A 22169-nucleotide genomic window follows, 5' to 3' on the forward strand; every position below is an offset into this window, starting at 1 on the left:
TAGGGTAAGGCTGCCCTAAGCGTTACAAGAGACAGTCCAAAAGCAATGGAGTTCACAGTCCTCAGGCAGGGGACTGGGGTGCCCTGAAGGAGAGTCCAGAACCCAGAGTCCACAGAGAGTCTGGTGGCTCCCTGACTCAAAAAGCTGGAGCCGGAGGCCAGGGAGGGCTAAAGGCTGGGGAACGTTAGAGGGGTGAACCCACCCATGTCTCCAGGTGAGAGCTGGAGCCAGGCCTGAGAATATAACAGGGTGGAGAAACACCCCAACTAGAGGGGATAGGGTGAGGCATGGTAAGATGCTGGAGCTGTACCCGGCCTCTCGATGGACAGTTGGGAGTTGAGAATAAGTAAATGTACCGTTCGGTCCGTGCTGAGGACATCTGGACTATGGTCATGGGACTTATAAGAAATTACTCCTGAAAAGGGCTCTTTATAGGGGGAAAGCTTGTATGGAGTTCCCGGGGTCTCTGGAAGAAAGGGGAAACTGAGGCAAGCATGCTTGTAATGCCGCTGCTGGAGGGCAGTCAAAGTCGGGGGTTGCCTTTTCACATACAGTGGAGACTGTGGGCAGGCAATCAGCCCCCTGGGAGAAGGGAACTGCAAGTGCCCAGAAGAGGGAAACCAAGGCAGGGGGCTGCTTGCAGGCCCATTCAAGGACAGGATGGCTCTGAGAAATGGGGAGGGAGGCCCGTGGCTTTTCCCAGGTGAACTGCTGTCACCTGCTCAGGTGTTGAGTCCCAACATCCCATTTTCGGGCCCACAGCCCAGACCGTCTCTTCCTCACCCTGCCTTTGCGCTGCAGCATTCAGGGAAGGCGCTGGCAACAACTCAGGGCGAAAACCCACAACCCAGAGCTTTTGCAACAGCTCTAGGGTAAGTTCAGTGCCCGCTCCCACTCCCCCAGCCTCGTCTTCCCCTTCCTTCATTGCTTAAATTCTCTTCTAAGACAAAACACACCTAACAAGCTCGGGGCCCCAGAAGAAAGGGGAGAAAGGGGAGGCATTTGGGCTTGTCAATCAAATGTCACCTCTTCACCTTCCAAACTGGTTCTAGCAGCTGCATTAAAATATAGCCAGTTGGAAGCAGGCCGGGTCAGAAAGCCCGCTGCAACGGGGGGTGGTGGGGGAGCGTTGACCCCAGGCGAGCAGAAGTTCTTACTGGTGATAAGCCGGGAAGAGGTGGGAACAAGGGCAAGGGATTGAGTAGCAGATCCCAATGTGAAAGGTATCAAGAGATGCCAGTCCTGGATACTGCTGTCCGCGCGGGCTCCAGAACGACCGAAATAGAGCAGCTGCGGCTCCCAAACGGGGTCGTCGTCACTCACAGGAGCTTGGAAGTGGGTCGGAAGAAGCCCGCGACCAACCTGCAGTGAACGCGCCCCCCTTGGGGGTTGCCTGAGCCGAGCTGCTCGGAGTCTGATGTGGAGGCAGAAGGAAAAAATGGCTTTCCTTTCCACCTGATGTCCATGGGTAACTGGCACGTGTGGGGTGGGGGCCCTGCGGGGGAAGTGGAGCACTGCAAGAGCCTGCGCAGAACAGATTGCTCTTCCTGAGTTTCAAGTGTTTGACCTGCAGCCCCTCCTAGCAGCAAAGTCCACTGGGACTCTAGCTCACAGGCTACGTGTCACAAGCAGCTTCAAATTGTTTGAGTTTCACGGGATACGCACGGCTGCTGAGTCCCCTCCCTGAACTGCTGCAATTTTTCCAACACCCGTGGCTGCTCCTGGGGGAGGTTCATGGGCTGACCCCATCCCAATGGGGGGAGTGGGGGCTGGGGAAGGTGGTAGCCAGGCTTATCCCAGGGAGTGCGTGTGTGTCTCACCATACAGCGTCAGCTGTCTTGGCTTAGCTCAGCCCAGAGCAGGGATTGGGGCCCTGTGCTCAGCACAGAATTGGGCTAATTTCATGATTTCCGTGAAATTGTGATTTACATGGGGCCTTATTCACAGTATGGGCCCCACATCTTGAGAGGCTCTCTGGTGGACCTTCCCCCCTCCCCATTGGCTGCCATGCAGTTCCCCCACCCTCCCCAGTGGTGATCTTTTTCAAGCTTCCTTTAATATCATTTAGTCACTAAGAAATGAGGAGGAAGAGCCTGCACCGTATGGGCCAACCAGCTCTCCATAAGCCACACTTAAGTGCTCCACGGACCACAGTCCTAATTAATCTGACTCACAGCAGGCACCAGAGCTGGCCACAGGGCTTCACAGCATAGGTGCTGGGTGCTGCTCCTCTTCTCTAGGCGCTGATCTAAACGTAAAGGAGGGAGCGAGAGAGAGAGAGCTGGAAAGAGAAAGGGGGAGGGAAGGGGACACTGGTGGCCAAAACACTTCTAAAAATCAGACCACGGAGAAGTTATCAGGCTTTGGATAGAGACATGAGGAACGTATCAATCATCTCTAGCCAACCATTATTTCCAGCTGACATTAGTAACCCATGTAATTACCATGCCAAGGACCGGGTGCGCTAGGAGAGCTTGCCAAGCTGACTTCCGTTACGTTAGCATGCACGTGTATGCGCCCCCTGTGATTTGGGGTAATATTGGATGTCAGATCCTGGGCATTTGCTCGGGAAATGATTTTCGCCCCGGACAAGTTTGGGAGCCAGAAAAAATTGGGGGGGGGGGATCCTGAAAATTTCAGCGCCCCCCTATCACCCTCCCCCATGTCCATGCAGAGGGCAGACATCACCCCAGAATAGTTTCCAGGGGTTTGACCCTGTAATGCTGGCCCAGGGGGTGAGCTGAAATCAGCACCTGGGAATGGAATGTAAAGCTATTGTACATTCCATGTTAACCCTGCTCCGTTCGCCTCTACGTGGGACTGCGTGCAGCACGAGCCCTCCCTGGACATCTGCAGAACACCTCTTCCACCGAAACCAACTCTCCTAGACGCTCTCCATCACCATGAGAGCAGGTAACCTCGGCAGGCCCACAGCAGGGAAGCCTGCCTCTCCAAGGAGGCTCCACGCTAGATTGGTCTTAGCCAGAGTGACCCTGTGGGGCTAGGTTACCAGGAGGTGGGGGGGCGAAATCAGGCAGAAGATTTTCCTCGCTCTCTGGTCCTGCTGGAGGCAGAGCACGTGTGGGGCATGGGAAGAGGAGATCTCCGTTCCAGCTGGTGGTGAGTTACCTCCTACTTTGATCCCAGCCTTGTAGGGAGAGATTGAGCCAGGCAGGGAGCAGCTGAAATAAAGCACAGGCCCCTAACTGCTAAGTAGCTGCTCCCCAGCACTGTTAACATTTCTGGCAACCTTCCCGTGAGAGAGCTGCAGTAACCTATTCTTGTCTGTAGGAGGCGCTTGGCCTCAACCACCACCATTTACACTGTTTAACCCCGTGAATGAATGAGGGCCCCCCCCCCAGTCCTTTTTAACTTGCCCGAGGCCATATCAACTGCAGACTACAACTCCCCTCCCCACCATGAAAGGGCCCTGGGACGAAGGGAGCCTAACTCTTCCAGGGACTGCGGCTGAGGGTATTTGATGTGCGCCCTCCCCCGGCCCCTTTTCAAACAGAGATGGGCATGTGTTCATTAGGATTTGTGCTGCCAGGGTGCTGCAAAGAACCACCAGCCCGTCATGCGTAGAGCAGGAAGGGCTGGAGTTTGGAGAGCAAGGTGGCTTGCTTATTCTCAGCAACCCGTGCTTCTTTTATGCAACACGGGACCTGTTACGTGTTTGCAGGTATATCTGAAGGTATTGCCTTGGACCTAGGAAGTAACTCTTTGTCCTTACAGAGCTGTCTGCAATCAAGGGTCTCAGAGACAGGTAACCGCTAGCCCCATTTGACAAACACAAAGAGGTGAAGCAACTTGCTTACAGTCACTTCGCAGCGCAGCTGAGAACAGAACCCAGGAGTCCTGGCTCCCAGTTCTAATCACTCCAGCACACTTCTTCCCAGAGCTAGAAACAGAACCCAGGCCTGATCTCCACAATATGGATCCCACCTACTTAAGAGACCTGCTTCTTCCTTAAGGCTCATCTCAGCAGCTGGGCGGAGCTGGGGCTGGCAGGGCTCATGGAGGGGGCCACCCTCCATGGAATTTGCTCTGCTTCCACCCTATTGGACCAACTGAGCCGGAGTTTGCCGACCTTTGAGAAAGGTTGCAAGGCTTATCTATTTACTCAGGCTTTTTGCTAGAGGGAGGTGTCCCGAGTGGGTGGAGTTTCATTTGTCATTTCAGATCTCTCTCTCTCTCAGCTGACTTCTTGTAAAGTTATTTATTAATTGTTGCATGCTCACCCAGAAGCTGCAACTAAGGCATCTTGGATGAAAGTCAGCCTGGTAAACCGAGGCCACAGGAGCGCTTCATCCGGGCAGAAGCCGGACTGCTGCCCTCCTCGCTCTGGGAGGAAAAGTGCAAGCACTCCGGGGGCAGGGAGCACCTTTCGGTTCTGTGTCTGTACAGCGCCTAGCACAACGGGGTCCTGGGCCATGACTGGGGCTTCTAGGTGCTATGGTAACACACACACAGAAATAGAAAGTGCTAAATTAATCCCTGCAAATTGCTGCACAGCCCTCCCGCCATTGGGACATCTGGAAACACTGGTCACCAGACCAAATGTATCACTGAGGGGGGCTTCAATACGTGCCGTGGCAAAGCCACTGCCTTGAAATGGGGAATCCTGGCTCTTTGGCTACCAGGGCAAGGCAGCCATTAAACAGCCTTAGCGGTAGAGGTGGTCTCCTCTATCTGTTCCCCTAGGAATTAAATGAGATGACCAGTTTGATAAGCTGTTGTCACCACTCTTCCTAGCCCGGTTGATGATCTGACCAGTTGGGCATTCTCTCACCCAGCAGTGGGACACTTGGAGATTTAGAGACACAAATCCATGCAATGGCGGCACCAGGATAAGTGAGAGCGCAGAGTCCGTGCCCACTCCCGGGGAGCCAAGCCTCACTCTAAATTTCCCTTTGCCATTCATCAGCTGGCAACATGCTCGGAATGAGAGCCTGTAATTAATCGCTCATCTGCATCCCCCATCCAAACGTCTTCCCCCGCCCCAACCACCACGCAGCGTGTCCTATTTGATACACGTTTGCTGGCATTTTCAAATCGGAGGCATTCTAATTACCGGAGAGTTATAACACCTTCCATTTCTCGCCCAGCGGACTGACACCCTGTCAAGAGCAAAGAGAATTGCCAGAGGTTTTGACAACACTAATTGCCCCTATAATCTAAAAACACAAAGGAGAAGCGATTAGTCGTGAGGACCGCAGCTCTCGATCCGACATGAGGTTTTCACAACGTTACAAGAAAACAAAAGCGGCGCCTTTTAGAGTTTGATGGCTGCTAACAAAAGCAGAATTATATTTTCATACAACCTTTGTCTGCCTTAAATGGCTTTCCCCTTTGCGCTACGACGCCGAGCTGACACGGGGAACGGTTCTTGTGGCTTCTTGAGAAGTGGGGGCGGAGAGGTACCTGGGCTTTGGTTCCCAGAAGATGTGTATTTGGAGGCTGAAGATTTCTCGTTCCAGGTCTTACATTACGTGAGGGGAGAGATTCCAGTCTCGCTGCACCATTGCCTCAGGTTATCTAGCGAACGTCAAGTCCCTTCAGGGCACCATGGGTCCGGGTACTACAGCTGGTTGGAACACGGAGATTTCCTCCTCCCTCCCCCTCCCCCAAATTTTCAGGTGAAAACCAGAAGTTTGAGGTTTGTTGACAAAAAGGTCACAATTTTCTATGAAAAGTGGAAAACTTCCACAAAAGTATTAGTTGAGTCGAAAACCCAACTGTCCATTGCAAACATTTTCGCCCAGTCCTATTGGGTACTTATATGACCCCTATCACAGAGGTACCCGAGCACCTTGTAAATGGGTCAATGCCCCTGAAACGTGGGGGCGTATTGTCCCCATTTCACAGATGAGGAACTGAGGGAGAGAGATGAAGTGAGGCATCAAACAAAAAATATAAAACTAGACGAGGCAACAGGACTGTCTACCAGGGTTACCTCACACCACAACCAAGATTTCCCCAGGAAACAATGATCCTCATGTCAAACCTAGAGGCAGATGAGCGATATGGAGTTGTCCCCAAAAGGGCTCGGACGCAGGACTCTCTTATGAGGGGCTCCGCGAGCATCTAATCTTAGCCAGCGTGTCCGTGAGGCCGTTGAGAGAGCCAGTGAAGAGACATGAAGGGTTTTCAGTTTGCTGGGGACGCCCGCTGTGTGTGTCTGAGAATGAGGCCAAGGGTCTGGGCGAGATTGGGGCATGCATGAGAATGCAGGGAGCTAAGCCTCAATCCTCAGATCACGGTGCGCGAGGAGAAGCAAACAGAAGCACTGGCGGAGGTAATATCACCCTCTCCACCCCCCATCGTTCGCAACCAGTTCCTGACGCAGGGGTCTAGTTGGATTCCCAGCTGCTCAGACTGAACAACTGTCTTGGTTGCCACTGCTATCCGTGCACAGGAGATGCATGCCAAGCTGTCTATCTCCACAGGCCTGGTAACAGCCACGCTAAGGCGCCTAATGGCATCTGAGATGATAAAGAGGAAAGTGAACCGAGCAGCACGTACCCAGGGGACGTCTAAAAACATGGATGCAGAACAGCTTACTTAACCCAGAGCCCTTTAACGCACCGCTTGGGACAGACTTAATGGGAGACACAATCACAGGAGCCACGCTGCCAAAGCATGACTCGCTCGCACAGCTATTGCAATACACCCATCATGCGGGCGTTCATTTGTGAGGGCCACGACCAATAGCTAGGGATATGGCTAAGCCGGAATCTCAGCCATCGGGCTCCTGGTGTTCTAGGCATAGGGCTTTAATGAGCCATCTACCACGTTCAAACCAGAGACGAACTCTTGAAGATCAGCACTGAGAAAAATAAACTGTTTATTGCTGGGGCACAAGGGGTTAATGCTCAAATCGGTCAGATAGAGCGCTAGGGTCTCAAATCCCAGCCAGGTTGAATGGTTCTCCCATCACATAAAGGCAGTGTGCCCTTTGGCATTAATGGCCACCCCCTTATCCTGCATCTAAGTAGTGGTAGATGTTAACAGAATAGGAGATTACTGGGGCATGGGGTTGGGTTTTATTCTTTGTACAGCACCTAACGCAGCGTGGGCGGTATAGAAAAGCAACGGCATACCATGGTAACATGTGGCAGGTCCAAATCGAGGCGAAGGAACCAGCATGGACATTTGGAAGCCTACGCAGTGCTCAATGGCTCCCACCACGCCTCTTCCTACTCAGGATTATCTCCAGCCACCCTAATGCCTCCCTTCCCTGGGAGCTGAACTTTTTCCTCTCTCTGAATATTAACTCTCCAAGAACCACCACAAAAGCTTTGCCCGGGCAGCCTGGACTGCTGGATTCTTCTCTCCAAGAATGGCCTGTATTATGTGTCATAGCTGGCATCTGCCAGATAGCGAGCTAAGAAGGGAATGACGCACTCCTTGGTCCACTGCCATTCCACAAAACTGCTTACTAAACCGCTTTGGCCCTTTCACAAATGCCTTGACGTTGTATCTCTGATTTGAGAACAGAATCGGCGGGAGGAGGGGGATGAAAGGGTGATTTTCTGAGCTGTCTTGGCTGTAATCCCACCGTGCCGGAGACGGGAGGGCGGCAGGGGATGGGGGGAAAATAACCAGTCTGTGGGTGGAAAACAAGTCTCATGTTAAAGGGGAAGTTCTCTTCTCGGTATAAATTTGAAGCAAGTTCACGGAAGCCAGTGGCGTTCGATGGGATTTACACTGGCATCACAGAGCAGACTCTGGTAGGCAGGATTCTTACAGGAAAGAAAGAGATTTCAGGACTGAATGAGCATTGTGAAAAATAAACCTTCCTTTGCAACCCAGAAGAGAACGTTCCTTCCAGATCAGGGTTGAGGTTCATTAGTGAAGCAGAACAGGGGAAAGCCGCACACTGAATGACTATGTTGGCTGAATTGCCTTCTTGCTTGGAGTTTGACTTACTGGAGCAGCATAAAGGAAGTCCGAAACTCAATGAAGGAGGAAATTAAAGACCCCCTTCATTCCTGGAGTTGATATCCCAGACAGGAACCTTGCAGTAGTGGAGAAGCAGGGGTGGTGGGGACCCATGATTCCACGATCGTAGGGAGTGAACCCTCTTATCTCAGGAGACACAAAAGTTTGAAGCTTGAGAGATGCAATTTATCTTCACAAGTCAGGGCTGGGGCCATTCCCCACTCGCATGTGGAATATTAGAAAACCCACAACTTGCCCAGCCTCAAAGAGTTAATGGACAGATCTTCAGCTTCAGTTAGAAACAATGTTAATCATAGGAGCATATTTCCAAGAAGCTGGGAAACTACATGAAGCGCAAAGGGTCAGGCAACATAATGAGCAAGCTGGGAACAGTAAGTTAGAGCATTCAGAGAGAAAGGTCTTTAGTCACTTTTCTTGCTCAACTAAACCCTTTCCCGTATATCCCAGTCGAAAAGCTAACACAGAAGAGCAAACCCAGCTGCACCGCTACGGCCCTGATCCTGTAATCTGTTGCATGCAGACGCCAGAATCCCATTTACTGGACTGGGACCATAAAACAGCACATGGGCCTACCGTGTGCATCTCGCTGCACAATCAAGGTGTGTATTTAGGTATACACACTATATATTATATACATACACACACACACACACAAGCTTCATTTGAAAGCACGTATGCTGGCCACACAGCTCAGGGCACCGTACGATAGGAACTCAAACCCCATGATTAAGATAAAGATAATTTTAAGAACATCCTTTTTGAATCCGAAAACAAAATACAAAACACATCAAGTAGGTCTGCGACGGGGAAAGGGAATAAATACCTGGCCAACACTAACCTTACAATGGCTTTTCTTTAAGTGGATGGACCATGATAGACACATAAGCCATATATCCCCCCTATAGCGCAGACATTCTCATCTACTCTCTACCTGGGATACCGCTCCATGCAGGCAGACGGCCCAAAGCGTTTCACTTTGAATTTGGACTAGAAGAACAGATTGTAATGACGAATCCCCCCCAGATACACCCACCCCACTTGAGAGCAAGCCCCGGCCCAAGCCCCATCACTATATTTGCTGGCTCCCAAGAAAGCATCAGGCCGACACATCTCCAGCTGGGCTGCAGGAAGCGGCTGCCTGCGTTTCAGGCTCTGGAGTTTATTTGGTCTCGACTCCGTTTTAAAAGGCAACAGTGAGGGCTTTAAACACTCGTACCTGGATTCCAATATTATGCTGCAATAACACCACGGACCTCCGGGGAGCGACTCCCAATTTAAAACCCCACTGAGTAAGCCTGGAAACAGCCCCTGGAATCTACTCTGCTGTTTCAAGTCCATAGTAAAACTCAACGGAGGCAAGAGGAGGCTTGCAGTGAGAGCGTCAAGCAATATACACATACCATAGAGAATCAGAACGAGAGAGTGAACTTTGCGTATAGATGAGAACAGGAGACGGATTCTTCATTACCTTATACCATGCGTAGCTGGTGTGAGTATAAACAGCTACAAATGCAGAATGGTCTCTCTGGATAGATCTCTTAGGTATTTATATGGCCCCTATCATCACAGTATCTGAGCATCTCACAAGTTCCCCGTGTATTTATCCTCGCAGCAGCTCTGTGAGGTAGGGAAGTACGGTTATCCCCATTTAAAATCTGGCCTCAGATCCCCAAGGTATGTAGGTGTTGCTGCGCTCGGCATTGCAAGGCCTAACTGATTTAGGAACCTAAATCTCACTTTCCAAAGGGGTTTAAGCATTTACGAGACAACAATCCCATTGAGAGTTAATGGGGTTTAGGCCCTTAAGTGCCCAAATCACTTTTTAAAATGAGACTTAGGCATTGCAACGCTGAGTGCCACAACCCCTAAATACCTTTTAAAAAAAAATCTGGGCCAGAGAGACTACGTGAGTGACCCAAGCTCACATGGGCAGAGCAGGGAGTTGAACCCAGGTCTCCCCAGTCCCAGGGTAGTGCCCTAGCCACTGCACCAGCCTTCCTTTTTCTGGTTGTGTTTTACACACATTTAGTGCTCTCTCTGCACTGCTGAGAGCGATTTCACAGGGTGCTGTGGCAACTGGGAACGGATTCAGGGCGAGCCCGTGGAGCGCGCCCAGGAGAGGTGGTGCGCGAGGGAGCCTTTCCGGGCAAAGGTGAAGGCAGGAGCAAGTATGTGGGTGAATGTGAGCGAGTGTATGCACCTGTGCAGAGGAGAGCAGGTGAGTTTGATGTTTCAGTCAGGTGTAAAAGCTATGAATATGCTGTATGATCTCACCTGCACACATCCTCGCCAGTGCCAGGCACCCCAGTAGGTAGAAACTAATAGTGCCCTGCTGAGCTGAAAGGCCATACGAGTTGAAAGGAAGATGGCTCATGTATCCCTACAGCAGGGGAGAGTGCCCCTCATCTGCACATTTCCTGTGGCTGAGGATCCCTTTCAAAATCTGCCACACCCCAGGGAGAGAAGGCATCACACCACGTCCCAGGCTGCCCCCGCCTTGGGAATGGGCATCACTGACAAAACAGAGGCAGAGGATCAAAACCCAAAGGCAGGTGTCTATCTGGGGTGGGGGTGGGAATCTTATTTCCCTCAGACAGATACCTGAGCGGGGCGCTCTCTTCCTTCATAGGATATCAGGGTTGGAAGGGACCTCAGGAGGTCTAGTCCAGCCCCCTGCTCAAAGCAGGGCCAATCCCCAATTTTTTCCCCAGATCCCTAAATGGCCCCTTCAAGGATTGAACTCACAACCCTGGGTTTATCAGGCCAATGCTCAAACCACTGAGCTATCCCTCCTTACCCCTTGGCAACGCTCGTCTAGCCTGTCAGGCCAACAAAGTCTTACAGAATTGAAGTGACTTCTTGGTCATCCGCTCTCCAAACACCATTGCTCTCCTTGGAGCAGCTGGGCCCCTGGGCTGGTGTTATTCCTATAGCCTGCAGGGTGTGGACCAAGCCACTGGTTAGGGATCACCATTTGGCAGAGGCCAGCCAGCCAAAGGGAAGGGGATACTGGAGAAAGGGGCCTAAGACCTGGGCGCTGCAAGTCCAAGTGGAAAAATCTCAGCGCTGCACCAGCAGAGCTCAAAGGGGCTGTTCTAGTTCTCCTCAAGAGGGACCGCGGAGGAGCCGGTATTGATCCGTCTTCATTACCCATTTCACTCAAGTTTCAAATCAACAAAATACACTTTTCCGCTCCAGCGCCCTCCCTGCCGCAGCAGACAAAAGAAAAAGCAATTTCCACAAGTTTGCTCCAAACCCTCAGCTCCTTCCTCGGCGCCCTTCTTCCCTCTCCCATGACAGACACATTTCTAGTCCGAGAGACCTTGTCCCACAGGGGACAGGAGTCTCCCCCCACCCCCAGCAGGCAGAGAGCAGGATGGGATGTTATCTCCTAGCTGGCCACCTGCTGATCCATGCTATGGCTTCTAGGTTGACAGGAAGGGGGGTGGTTCCTGAGTGAAATTGCTATCTTTTTGCCTGGATGTTCATGGCCTCTACTCATCCACAGAGCAGCATGGGACAGTGGCAGTACAGGGATCCCAGCTGCCTAATCTCTAAAAGGGACTGGAAACAGTCTATACAGCTTGACACTTCCAGGCCTTGGGTACAATACTGGCCTAGGATGACAATGACCCAAAGTAGTGCCCACCGAATGGCTGTTTGACAGCTGAGGGGAAATGAGCTTGGTGGGTCTCGGGCCAGATCCCAGGAGGCAGCATCCGTATCACAAGTTGCTCCCACCGCAACTGGCGCTTGTTGGCAGTCCAAAGAGTGAGTGGGAATAGGGATCAAACCCTCTTTCTTACCTCGAGAGGGCGCCCCTTCCAAGGCACCCTAGGGGGTAGCTGTCAATGTCTCTCTTACATCTGTTCTAAAGGTCAACAGGGATTTAGTCTCCAGGTCCATCATTCTGGTAACCAGCACTAAACTCACTTTTAAAAGAAAGTCGGAGGGGCTTCCAGTATCCAGAGCCGTGGTTCTCGACCTATTTACCATTGTGAGCCGCATATGTAGGTCTCTTACATGTTATGTGGGCCGGATCCACACGATATCTACACTATCTGTATGGCCCTGAGGATGTCACATTGGGTCGCAAGCGTTGAGAGCCATTGATCCAGAGTCACACTTAATGGGATATAGACTGAAACCGCCCTCCCCCCCCCCCCCCCCCCAACTCATCCCACACAGAGCCAATGAACAGCCACCAAATTTAAAATTTCATCCACTTGGTGACATGGGCTGCATCTGAACCAGGGACTTGGCTCGAAACAGCCCATGACTGATCCCCAGCCTCATAACAGCTGTAGCAGTTCACTGGGAAAGCTCAGTGCCAGAGGGTGACCCCAGGCAGAGAGTTCAGGAGAGTCTGGATCTAGAGATGTCATTCAGCGCGACCTGCCCATGGAGCTATGAGACCCATCCTGAGACTCCCATTCAGATCAGCTAGGATTGCAGGTACTCAGCCCCTTTCATGATCAACAAGCTAAGACTTGGCAGGCTTTCACTTGGCATGGAGATGGGAACACACATGGGAACCAGAAAACACCAGCCCTGTGACACCACACCCGCAGTGAGGCTGGAGAGCACCGTGCATTAGGTGTTTTATCGACACTTCTTGAACTGATTCTTCCAGCATCATCTAGCGTCCCTGCACTGGAGCAAGGGGCTCTGCAGGCAGTTTCGTTATTAAATTCCTGGGGGCGGAAATGTAGGGACACAAGCTATGCCATGCTGGGTGAAGAAACCACTTACAGTGACAGTAACCACCCACATGCAATTTCTTTTTAGGGGAGAAAAAGCGGAGGTTTTGTTTTAATGGTGCAAAGCAATTTTTTGTAACGTTCAGACTGCACCTCCGGGTATGTTGAAGGAAAGAGGATTGCGGGAGGCTCCACTTTTGAAATACAGAGTCCTAGCAAGCTCAGCAGCTACTTATTGCTTTTCAAATACACATAAGCATCATTATCTTTACTATCACAGCCAGCTCGATACCCCAGATGTACCCCTATCAGCAAGGATCCTTAGAACAGGGGCCGGATCCTGACATACTGAGGCCCAAGTTCTCAAGAGTGGCAGCTGACGTTGGGCACCTAAGAATGGGGGCACCCCAACTGAGATCTGGGGCCTGGTTTCACAGAAAGTGCTGAGCGCCCACCTCTCTCACTGGCATCCCTGGGAGCTGTGGATCCTCAGCACCACTGAATAAAAATCAGTCTTGCGTTGGAGAGAGTGCCCAAAAAATGAGACATCCAAAAAAAAAATATTTATCTATCAGTGGCCACCTTTCATAATATCCAAGGCACGATGAGATGGACACTTCCCCCCCTCTCCGTGCCTCAGTTTCCCCATCTGTATAATGGGGATGATGGTACCGATCTCCTTTGTAATATGCTTTGAGATTGACTGATGAAAAGCGCTACAGAAGAGCTAAGTATTATTATAATAGACATTTCCGCCTGCCAGATGATATCAGACCCTAACCTCCATGCAGTTTTTCTATTTAAATCCAACAGACCCCGACTCAGCAAAGCATTTAAGCACGTGCTTAAGTCCCACTGAAATCAATGAGACTTGAGTATGCTCTTAAAAAGTCAAGCATATGCTTAATTCCTCTGCTGTATCAGGACGGACTGCTGAGTGAGGGCCTCAGATGCCAGCAGGGGGTTTGGGGGACTGGTTTCAGCCTGAATGGGGGATTGTGTCCCCTTCATTTTGAACAAACTCCAAAAATCTCCAAGTGAAACTCAGCTGAAAGAGAGGAGCTTTTTATCTGGATTTAATCGAGAGCCGCAAATCAGGCCAGCCTGAACCCCCAGAGTCTGTTTCATCCAGTCCCCTATTAAATGATGCTGTGTGTCACAGCCTAATGGTGTTAACTAGACAGAGGGCCCTGCATGAAAAGGACAGGCAGTGTTCACCAGAACAGAGCCCTGCTCACCAGATCACTGCACTAGGCGCGCAGGAGAAACCAGTTTCTATGGCCAACCCGACTGTGCTTCCACAGGGCGGTGCTGAGCGGGTCTGAGTGCCCTCAGCTCCCTGGGAAGTCAGTGCGAGCTCAGCAGCCCAGTGCAGGATCAGGCCACTAGCCAGACAAAGAGCAGCCTGGGGAGCCAGCCCACACGCCTAACTCCTGCCAGACAAGTGAGACAACACAAGGGTTGCAGGAGCGGTCCCTCCGGGACCTAATCCTGAACAAGTGCTGATCACCTGCATCGCCCACTGAAGTCAATGGAAGTGACGGCTGTTTAGGAACCTCGCTCACAAAAGTCTTCCCCGGCCTCTGATTCCATAGCACCCTCCAAGAGCGGTGTGCTTCCCCCTTTCACTCCATGCTCTCTGCCCCCACACTGGATTTGGTGGTGGAGAAGCCCTGCTCCCCGCCTGTGCCCTCTCACCGTACAAGAGCCTCTCTCCTTCTCCACTTCAGTCTGAAGAAACCCTCCTGGTCAATCTCATCCACACCATTCCCCGTTAGATAAACTTCCTTTCAAAGGAGTCTGCTTAATCCTCTATCTCCCCTCCTTCAAATCCTCCTCCAGCTGCTGGGCAGGGGCAAGCCGGGAAGGAGGGGGCGGGGAGACAGGCTGCTATTCCTGACTCATACAGCCTACAACTTTCACAAGTTCTTTTGCAAGACAAAGGGGCGGGGGGGGGGGGGGCAGAAAGCTGGACTCTTAACTCTGAACAAGCCAGCCAGATGGATGGACAGACAGCAGCGAAAGGGCGGGGTGGGATGGAGGAACAGAGAACAAGAGAGAAAGCAGATCACGAAGGACTGAGGGTGAAAGGGAAGATAAACAGGCAGTGACAGAATGAGAGACACACACCATGGGAGAAGAAACAGGAGGAGGGAAAACAGAACGTGAAAGAGAGAAATGGAGAAATAGACACACACACACACTCACACACAGAGATATGTAACCGGAATCTGACTTCACTCTTACTGTCTTTGTTCTTTCAAGATATTTTCCATCGAATGACTGCATTTCCTTCCTGAAAACACTATTGGAAAAAGCTGGCTGCTTGCGCGAGAGAAGCCCTGACTAATTACTGTTAATACCGCAGCTGTGATTTCCCCTCGTCCCCTTCACTTTCAAACACATTAAGGCCAGGCGGCAGCAGGTCCGTTGTCCCTACAGCGGGTCTACGCCTCTGAGGCAGGTGGGACGAAAATGGAGACCAGTTTCAGAGTGGCTCTGGACTCCATCCTATCCTACTAAAGGGATGGAGGTTTTCTGCGGAGTCTCAAGCCTGCAACAATCAGATGGGAAAGATCCATTAGGTCATCCAGCCCAGTCTCCCGTCCCTGCCAAGGTGGGATTCCTTCCCCTAGTGCTTTGTCCCAAATAAAAATTTAAACTGTTTCAAGGAATGGGACTTCCAGTGCTCTTACAGAGAAGCTATTCCAACCCACAACATGCCACAGGCCTGATCCGAAGCACACTGAGGTCAAGGGGAACGAAGGCACGAGGCGAGGCAAACCCCCTCAATTTGTAATGTGCTCGATATCAGGTTTGCCAAGAGAGGGGAAGGGAGGTGGAGACCCCCAGCCGCTCAAAGACCCCCCCTGGCCCAGCCCCAGCAATAATGCTGTCGGTGCAGAGAATGAGACAGACCTGACGGAGAGAGAGACGGGGGTAAAAGATCAGGAGGCAATTATACAGCTGGCCACAAAACAGGAGGGAGGAAGGAAAAAAAATAATAAAAAGCGAGGCGGGGGCATGAATTTAATCCCATTCCAGGCGTGTGTTGCCAGACCGGGGGGAGGAAAACAAACGGCAACAAAACTGTCCCGAGCATCTCGTTCTCTGGGGCACCTGGATGAGCAGAAACTGACCTTTCTTTCCTCCCTCCTGCCCCAGGTTCCCCCTCCCACCTCCAGCGGGCTTCAGAGACAGCTCTGCCTGCTATAGGAAGGACCTCTGGCTCAGAAAGAATTTGTGCTAATTACTTTCCTTTGTTAATTAAACCCACGTGGATCTAATAAGGTAACCTGCTGTTCGCCCGATAAATTTAATTAGCCTGAAGGGAGAGTCCCTCCACACAGCTGTTTAAATTGTCACTTTACATTCACTTGGGCCTTGCTTCTCTCCCCCTCTCCTTCTCTTTTTGGAGTTAGGCCCCCTTTGCTGACCCCCTTGGCGGGAGGAACCTTCCATCATCAGGCTGAGGGTAGAGAAGGGCACTGACTGTGAAAGGGTGCGGGGGGGGGGGGTCCATGACCATGGTCACCCCCTTGTAGAGATTGAGGGGGTGGGGCCAGGCTTCAGCCCCCTTTCCCTCTTGCCGCGATTTTACTCCCCCTGCCAGCACCGAGTTCTCCTGCTCAGCAGTGTCCTGTCAATGCCAGTGTAAAGCACCCTGGTATCTCTCTCCCTCTAGCGGCTGGTCCCTGTAAGAGGATAAAGACCTACTACCGCTACCATCTCATGAGTCACTCTTTTAGCTCATGCTTTCAGTGCGGCAGGTCCCAGGTTCAAACCCCACTGCCAGTAAACCCCCCCGACCTCGTAGTACCAGTGACCCCAGCGAGCTTCCTGGGAAGAGCCAGGGTATCACCCTTCGCCCCAGAGCCACGGGCACTAGCTGTCCTAGCATCTCACCCCAGCACATGTGCCTGCTGGCCCCAAGAATGCTTTCCAGGGGACTCTCCCCCATGGGTGGGGTGTCTCAGACTCCTGGGACACCCTCCCACTGCCATACGAGACAGACTTGCCCAGTCCTTCCACAGGGTCCAGCGCCCGCTTCCCCAGGCATCTGCTTCCATCTCTCTCGCCAGGTCCTCAGTTGCCAAATCCAGGGCGGTGTCCAGAGCTACAGAGCAACAGGACCACTCTGAGGGGAGAGGGGTAAGTCCCAGCACGTTGCCTCATGTTTAATTTGTGAATCAATTGAGTGCTCAGGAAAAGAGGGATGAACGGGACTGGCCTGAGCCGGGGATACTGAGTCGACTGTTGTTCCCTTGCTCCACAGATGTGCCAACATCCCTCATTCCTGACCCAGAGCAGCCCCCTCCCCTGCTTGGGATTCCAAATCCAGGCTCCTGTTGAACTGACCACCGGTTGCTTTGCAGCCAAGATGCATCGTGAGTTTTATGATGCAGGCAAATGGGGACTTACAGGAGTCCACCAAGTGCAACTCCACTCGTGACCTAAGCCAGGATTTAAAACCAGATCTGCAGAGGTGAAAGGCCAGGTCATTAACCCCATCTCCCTCTCTAAGCTGGCAACACCCACCCACCCCACCTCCTTCCTGGACCTTGCCCGTCATTCTGGGTCAGACTATAAAATAAACCACCCCTTATCCCACATCTACCCCGATGTAAGCCTCTCCATGATAGCTACATGGCCTTAGTGTCATATCCTTCCATATGGCCCCATGACATATATGAGTACCTCTGTTGCTCTCACACACACTCTCCCCCAACCCCAAATCTTCCACGGACACTAATATTAATCTCCCACAACCCTCTCCCACCACAAACATGTGCCCCTTACACACAGCTCATTAATACGCACCTATTGAAAAACAGCCTCCCACTACCAGAGTCCCGCATCTGCCAGCCCGCCCCCCAGAACCCACATACGCAGGAGACCTTCTCCTTGGGTGAAATGAAGAAGCCACAGGCTAGATGGATTTGCAATAGCTGTCCTAATCCTCCCCCTAAGCATTTACCGTCTGGCACCAGCAGCCCAAAAAGAGCGATCAGAGACGGGGGGGAAGACTCCTCTCCTGAAATTTAACCTGTATCCCAAGTATCGGAGACATTGTCCCCTACTTCCCCAATTGAATTCTCTTACGGTGAAGCCCAAAGCAGATGGGCAGGGACTCGACAGGGACTCTACAAAGTGGTTAAAAATCTTACGGAGTCGTAATGGAGCCCGAGACCTCCCTGTAGGTGATTTTAAGCCATGGAATCTATGGCAGGGAGAGTGAGAGCACGCATGCGTGTGTGTGACTGGATGAGCCTTCCCAAAGCACCTGCAATCGCTTAGGAGCACCATCCTGCTGAAAGTCAATGATGCTCCTACGCTGCGGAGGCGATCTTGGAAAGCCCACCTAGGACACAAATGATTTTCTGGAGGTTGTGCCAAACCCCAGCGAAGGAGTTCTCTTTGTGCTAGGAGAACGCTTCCCACAAGGGTCTGGGTGCAGGTGCTTCTGTGCCTCACCTGGACTGCGGGCTGCTTGTTCTCATTGCTGCTAGGAGAGGTCAGCCCCGTGGCCTGCTGCAGAAGGAACTGTCTTGCCACCTGGAGAGCCTGAAAAAACAAAAAAAGAAAAGATAAGAGGGTGGTGGTGGTGGTGAAGAGATCATTTCTCTTTTCGAGCTTCTTGTGCCTTATCTACCGGTGTATGTGCTCACTGCCTAGACACCATCCAACCAGAGACAGACCCATTTACTGGTACAGCCAGCAGGACAAAGTGGTCTCAGGAAGCCCCTTAAGGCATGTCTATGCTGCAACCAGACACCTGCGGCTGGCCCGTGCCTGCTCACTTGGGCGCTCAGGGCTCATGCTAAGGGGCTGTTTAATTGCGGTGTAGGCGGTCAGGCTGGGGCTGGAGCCTGAGCTCTGAGACCCTCCCACCATGCAGGGTCCTTGAGGCCAGGCTCTAGCCTGAATGCGTACACTGCAATTAAATAGCCCCTTAGCCAGAGCCCGAGTCAGCTGGCATTGGCCAGCCGCGGGTGTCTGACTGCAGTGTAGACAGACCCTTAAGGTTAACTGGATGAGAGACAGAGAGATGGATAATGCAAGGAATAGCACTAAAAGAAAGCAGCTCACTTGTTGGAACCAGCCTTCTCTGCTTGCCTTAGGAGGAAGATGGTCTTGGACTCAGGAGAGGCAGGTTCTATTCTCAGCTATAGCACAGATTCTCCCTGTGTGACCTTGGGCAAGTCACTTTGCTGGTCTGTGACTCAGATCCCCATCTGTAGAATGGGCATGCTCATCTTTGCCTACCTCACAGGGGTGTGGTGATGCTAAATCCATTTGGCAGGTGGATGGAGGGGAGCAGAGGAGTAGACCAAGTAAAGAGCAGGATTTCACCCCAAATGAATAACCAGTGAAAGAATGTGGACATTCTGCAGATCATTTTCAGCAATGCAGGAGAGGAGTTTAGTGGTACTTACTAGCGATCGCACATGAATCTGTTTATTGTATGGGCATCTGCCTGGAAAGTGTTATTAGTTTCCTGAGCATTCACCGATTTGTTTTCAATAACATTTATTAAGTCACTTGCATTAACTAAAAATGAAACGCTTCGCTGGTGCTGGAGAAAAGCACAAGTCGGTGAGATTGCCAGTCAAGGCGCATGCAAAAACACGCTGTGAAAGCAAGCGGAGGAAACGGTGGGTGAAAATGAAGGCAAGCCCAATCAAGCGAGTGCACCTGGGCATGAGGAAGAGAGCAACAATGAAGAACGAGCGTGTGAGCACAAGGAGCGCACAAGAGAACACACGCGTGCAAATGAGCAGAAGAGCCAAAGCGTCCACTAGAGCTGGTGAAACGTGCAAAAGAAACCGAGAGGGTGTGCAAAAGAGCAAGGGAAGCACAGGACAGAGAGGTTTCATTCAGGAGCTGAGAGCAGGCAAAGAGAAGGGAATAAATTCTAACACAAACAATCCTGTGGTACTGCTCCCAGGTCCGTTTCCTCATACGTTCCTTATTTTTTGCTTTTAAAGATTTTGGGGGGGGGGGGGGCGGGGAGGTACCTTTCTGAACAACAAAGTCATTGTAGTCCTGCCTGCAAGACAGGGTTTTATTACAGCGCAGAGACAGGAGGGGGGAGTGGAGGGGGAGAGGTCGGAGGGTCATAGCCCAGCTTGGCGGTGCTGCAAACAGCATGTGGGTTCCAGTGAGCTGTCAACGCCACGGCCGTAAATCAAGGCCCTGGCTTCCAAGAGGCGGCTGTGTGCTCCGAGGCGTGGAGGCACTTGCAGGGTGTGTCCCAAAGAAAGAGCCGCTTGTTAATTTTCCACATTTCCAGCTATAAAGAACAAAGTTACTTTCCGTCAGGCATTTATACAGTATATACTGTACCGTACACACTGTTTGGAGGGGCAGCTGGATTTACACTCGAAAGGGGAGAGATTAGCACACTCCCTTGCATATACCCAGAGTAATTACATATACAAATGCATGTGGGTAGTAGTAAGTCACATAATATAGTTACCTACATAATTACACATACACAGTGTCATTAGATTAATGAATATGCCATTTCAATGTAATCCGTGTTGTTGTGTGCGCATTACACAGGACACAAGCAAATCAGGTTGTCCATCACATATATAGCATATACACAGTATAATTATATGTTCACACACATACAGTCAGCATAATTATCTATTTAATCTTTGTCTTGTGTTGACCAAACACGCACAAACCCTTAAACCCCTCTCAAGCAGCCATCCAATGGACCATCACAAAAAGATTAGCTGGCTACTGTTTAAACCAAGGGTCCAGTTTAGGTCTTGTCTACACCAGGAAGTTATTTCTGCAGTAAGGCAGGGTGTGACTTGAAAGTGCATTCCTTATTCTGGATTAGCTCATTGTGTGCACTCTCTTATTCCAGAGCAGCAGCACCTTTTCCAGTTTGGCTTAATCCGCTTCCAAAGCGATAGCTATCCCAGTCCATTACCCCATGTAGATAAACTGTAAGATGTAAGAGACAAATCTTCAGATTATTTCGAAGTGGCTACTGAAGCTGGGGGTCCTTATTGCAGGTTGCATCTACTACACACACAGAAAGAAAATCATTTTATGCATCCGTTGAAGTGAGCTGTAGCTCACGAAAGCTTATGCTCAAATACGTTGGTTAGTCTCTAAGGTGCCACAAGTCCTCCTTTTCTTTTTGTGGATACAGACTAACACGGCTGCTACTCTGAAACCTGTCATTTTATACTTAGACACCATTCTCCAGTGAACACATGCGCACACACATGAATACACTGTGGTACAGTACTTCTCGATATGGTGTGGTTCCAGCTACCCTGTCAGAATAGACCACATCAAGGGACGCAAACAAAAGGAGTTGTGTCCCAAACACAGCTAAAAGCACATGTCAGTTTTGCAGCGCAGACAGGAGCCAAGCTGTGTTTTTAGCTGCGTTTGTGAATCGTGCAACCGCTCTGGAGAGTGGCAACCCAGTCTCTCTTATTCTCCATTTGGGGCACACTTACATTTTAGACTCCTGAAGACCAAAATGCTTTAGTCTAACCCAAGTTACTGGGCTCAACACAGGGGTAACAGGGGGGAATTGAATAGTCTGGGATATACAGGAGGCCAGACTAGATTTAATGGTCCCTTCCGGCTTATACTCCATGAAATCAATGAAAGTCAAAAACCCAAGATCTTCAAAACACAACACATGGAGGGGGAGGCTAAAATTGGTCTCTTAGGACTGTATTTAGACACTTAAGTCAATCCACTAGCACGGATGGACTCCCAGCATTTTGGAAAACACAAGACTACAGAACAATGAACAATTCACCCACCTACCTTTGTGAGCTGCTGGGCACCAGTCGAGTGCTTCAAGGCTGAAGCAGAGGTCGGGGGGCAAGAAATTCGTCAGAGGGACTCACAGGGCAGGTGGGAACCAGGAGAACAGTAGGCAGCCAGTGCAAAATGACCACAAGGAAATCATGCCCAGAATTCACCAGGTTTTAGCTTTCATCATCAGAAAAAAACAACCCCAAAACAAACCCTCCGAGGGCACATCTTCACTAGGAAAGATGGTATTTTCTTACCTCCTGTTAGTACGTGGAACAAACACAAGCTAAAATCCTAGGGAAGACAAGGTAGTGTGTTTTCTCGTGCATGAGCACATCAAGGCAAACCCTACCCTCTCCTGTATTCTTTACGTTGACCTGATAACTCATTATTATTTGTACTACTGTAGTGCCCGGGAGTCCCACTCATGGGGCAGGACCCCAATGTGCTAAGCCCTGTACACTCAGAACAGACAGTCCCTGCTCCAAAGAGCTTCCAATTGAAGTATAATACAAGACAGGAAACCAGGAGATGGATCCTGACAGATGGGGGAGGACCAGGAAATGATGAGACAATGTTGGTCAGCGTGATGGACAGATGTCTCAGTGCACCATCAGCCTAGCCATTGTCAAGGCATCACGGCAAGGGAGAGAGTTTTGAGGAGGAATTTGAAGGTGGATAAAGAGGTAGCTTTGCAGATGTTTA

At 51.0% G+C, this 22169-nt stretch overlaps 1 protein-coding gene across 5 annotated transcripts in view; it reads right to left on the reverse strand.

Moving 5' to 3' along the window:
- FOXP4 (forkhead box P4) overlaps nt 1–22169 on the reverse strand; it is a 101062-nt gene that overhangs the window by 58177 nt on the left and 20716 nt on the right. For all 5 annotated transcript variants that reach the window (XR_012635994.1, XM_074936262.1, XM_074936261.1 and 2 more), the window contains one exon: nt 18141–18230. Coding sequence is in view for 4 of the 5 variants with exons in the window: in XM_074936262.1 (XP_074792363.1) it covers nt 18141–18230 (90 nt within the window). In the remaining variant the exon portion in view is untranslated. The remainder of the gene's footprint in view (nt 1–18140; nt 18231–22169) is intronic.

The sequence above is a fragment of the Natator depressus genome, chromosome 21 (genome assembly GCF_965152275.1).
Source record: "Natator depressus isolate rNatDep1 chromosome 21, rNatDep2.hap1, whole genome shotgun sequence".
Taxonomy (NCBI): domain Eukaryota; kingdom Metazoa; phylum Chordata; order Testudines; family Cheloniidae; genus Natator; species Natator depressus.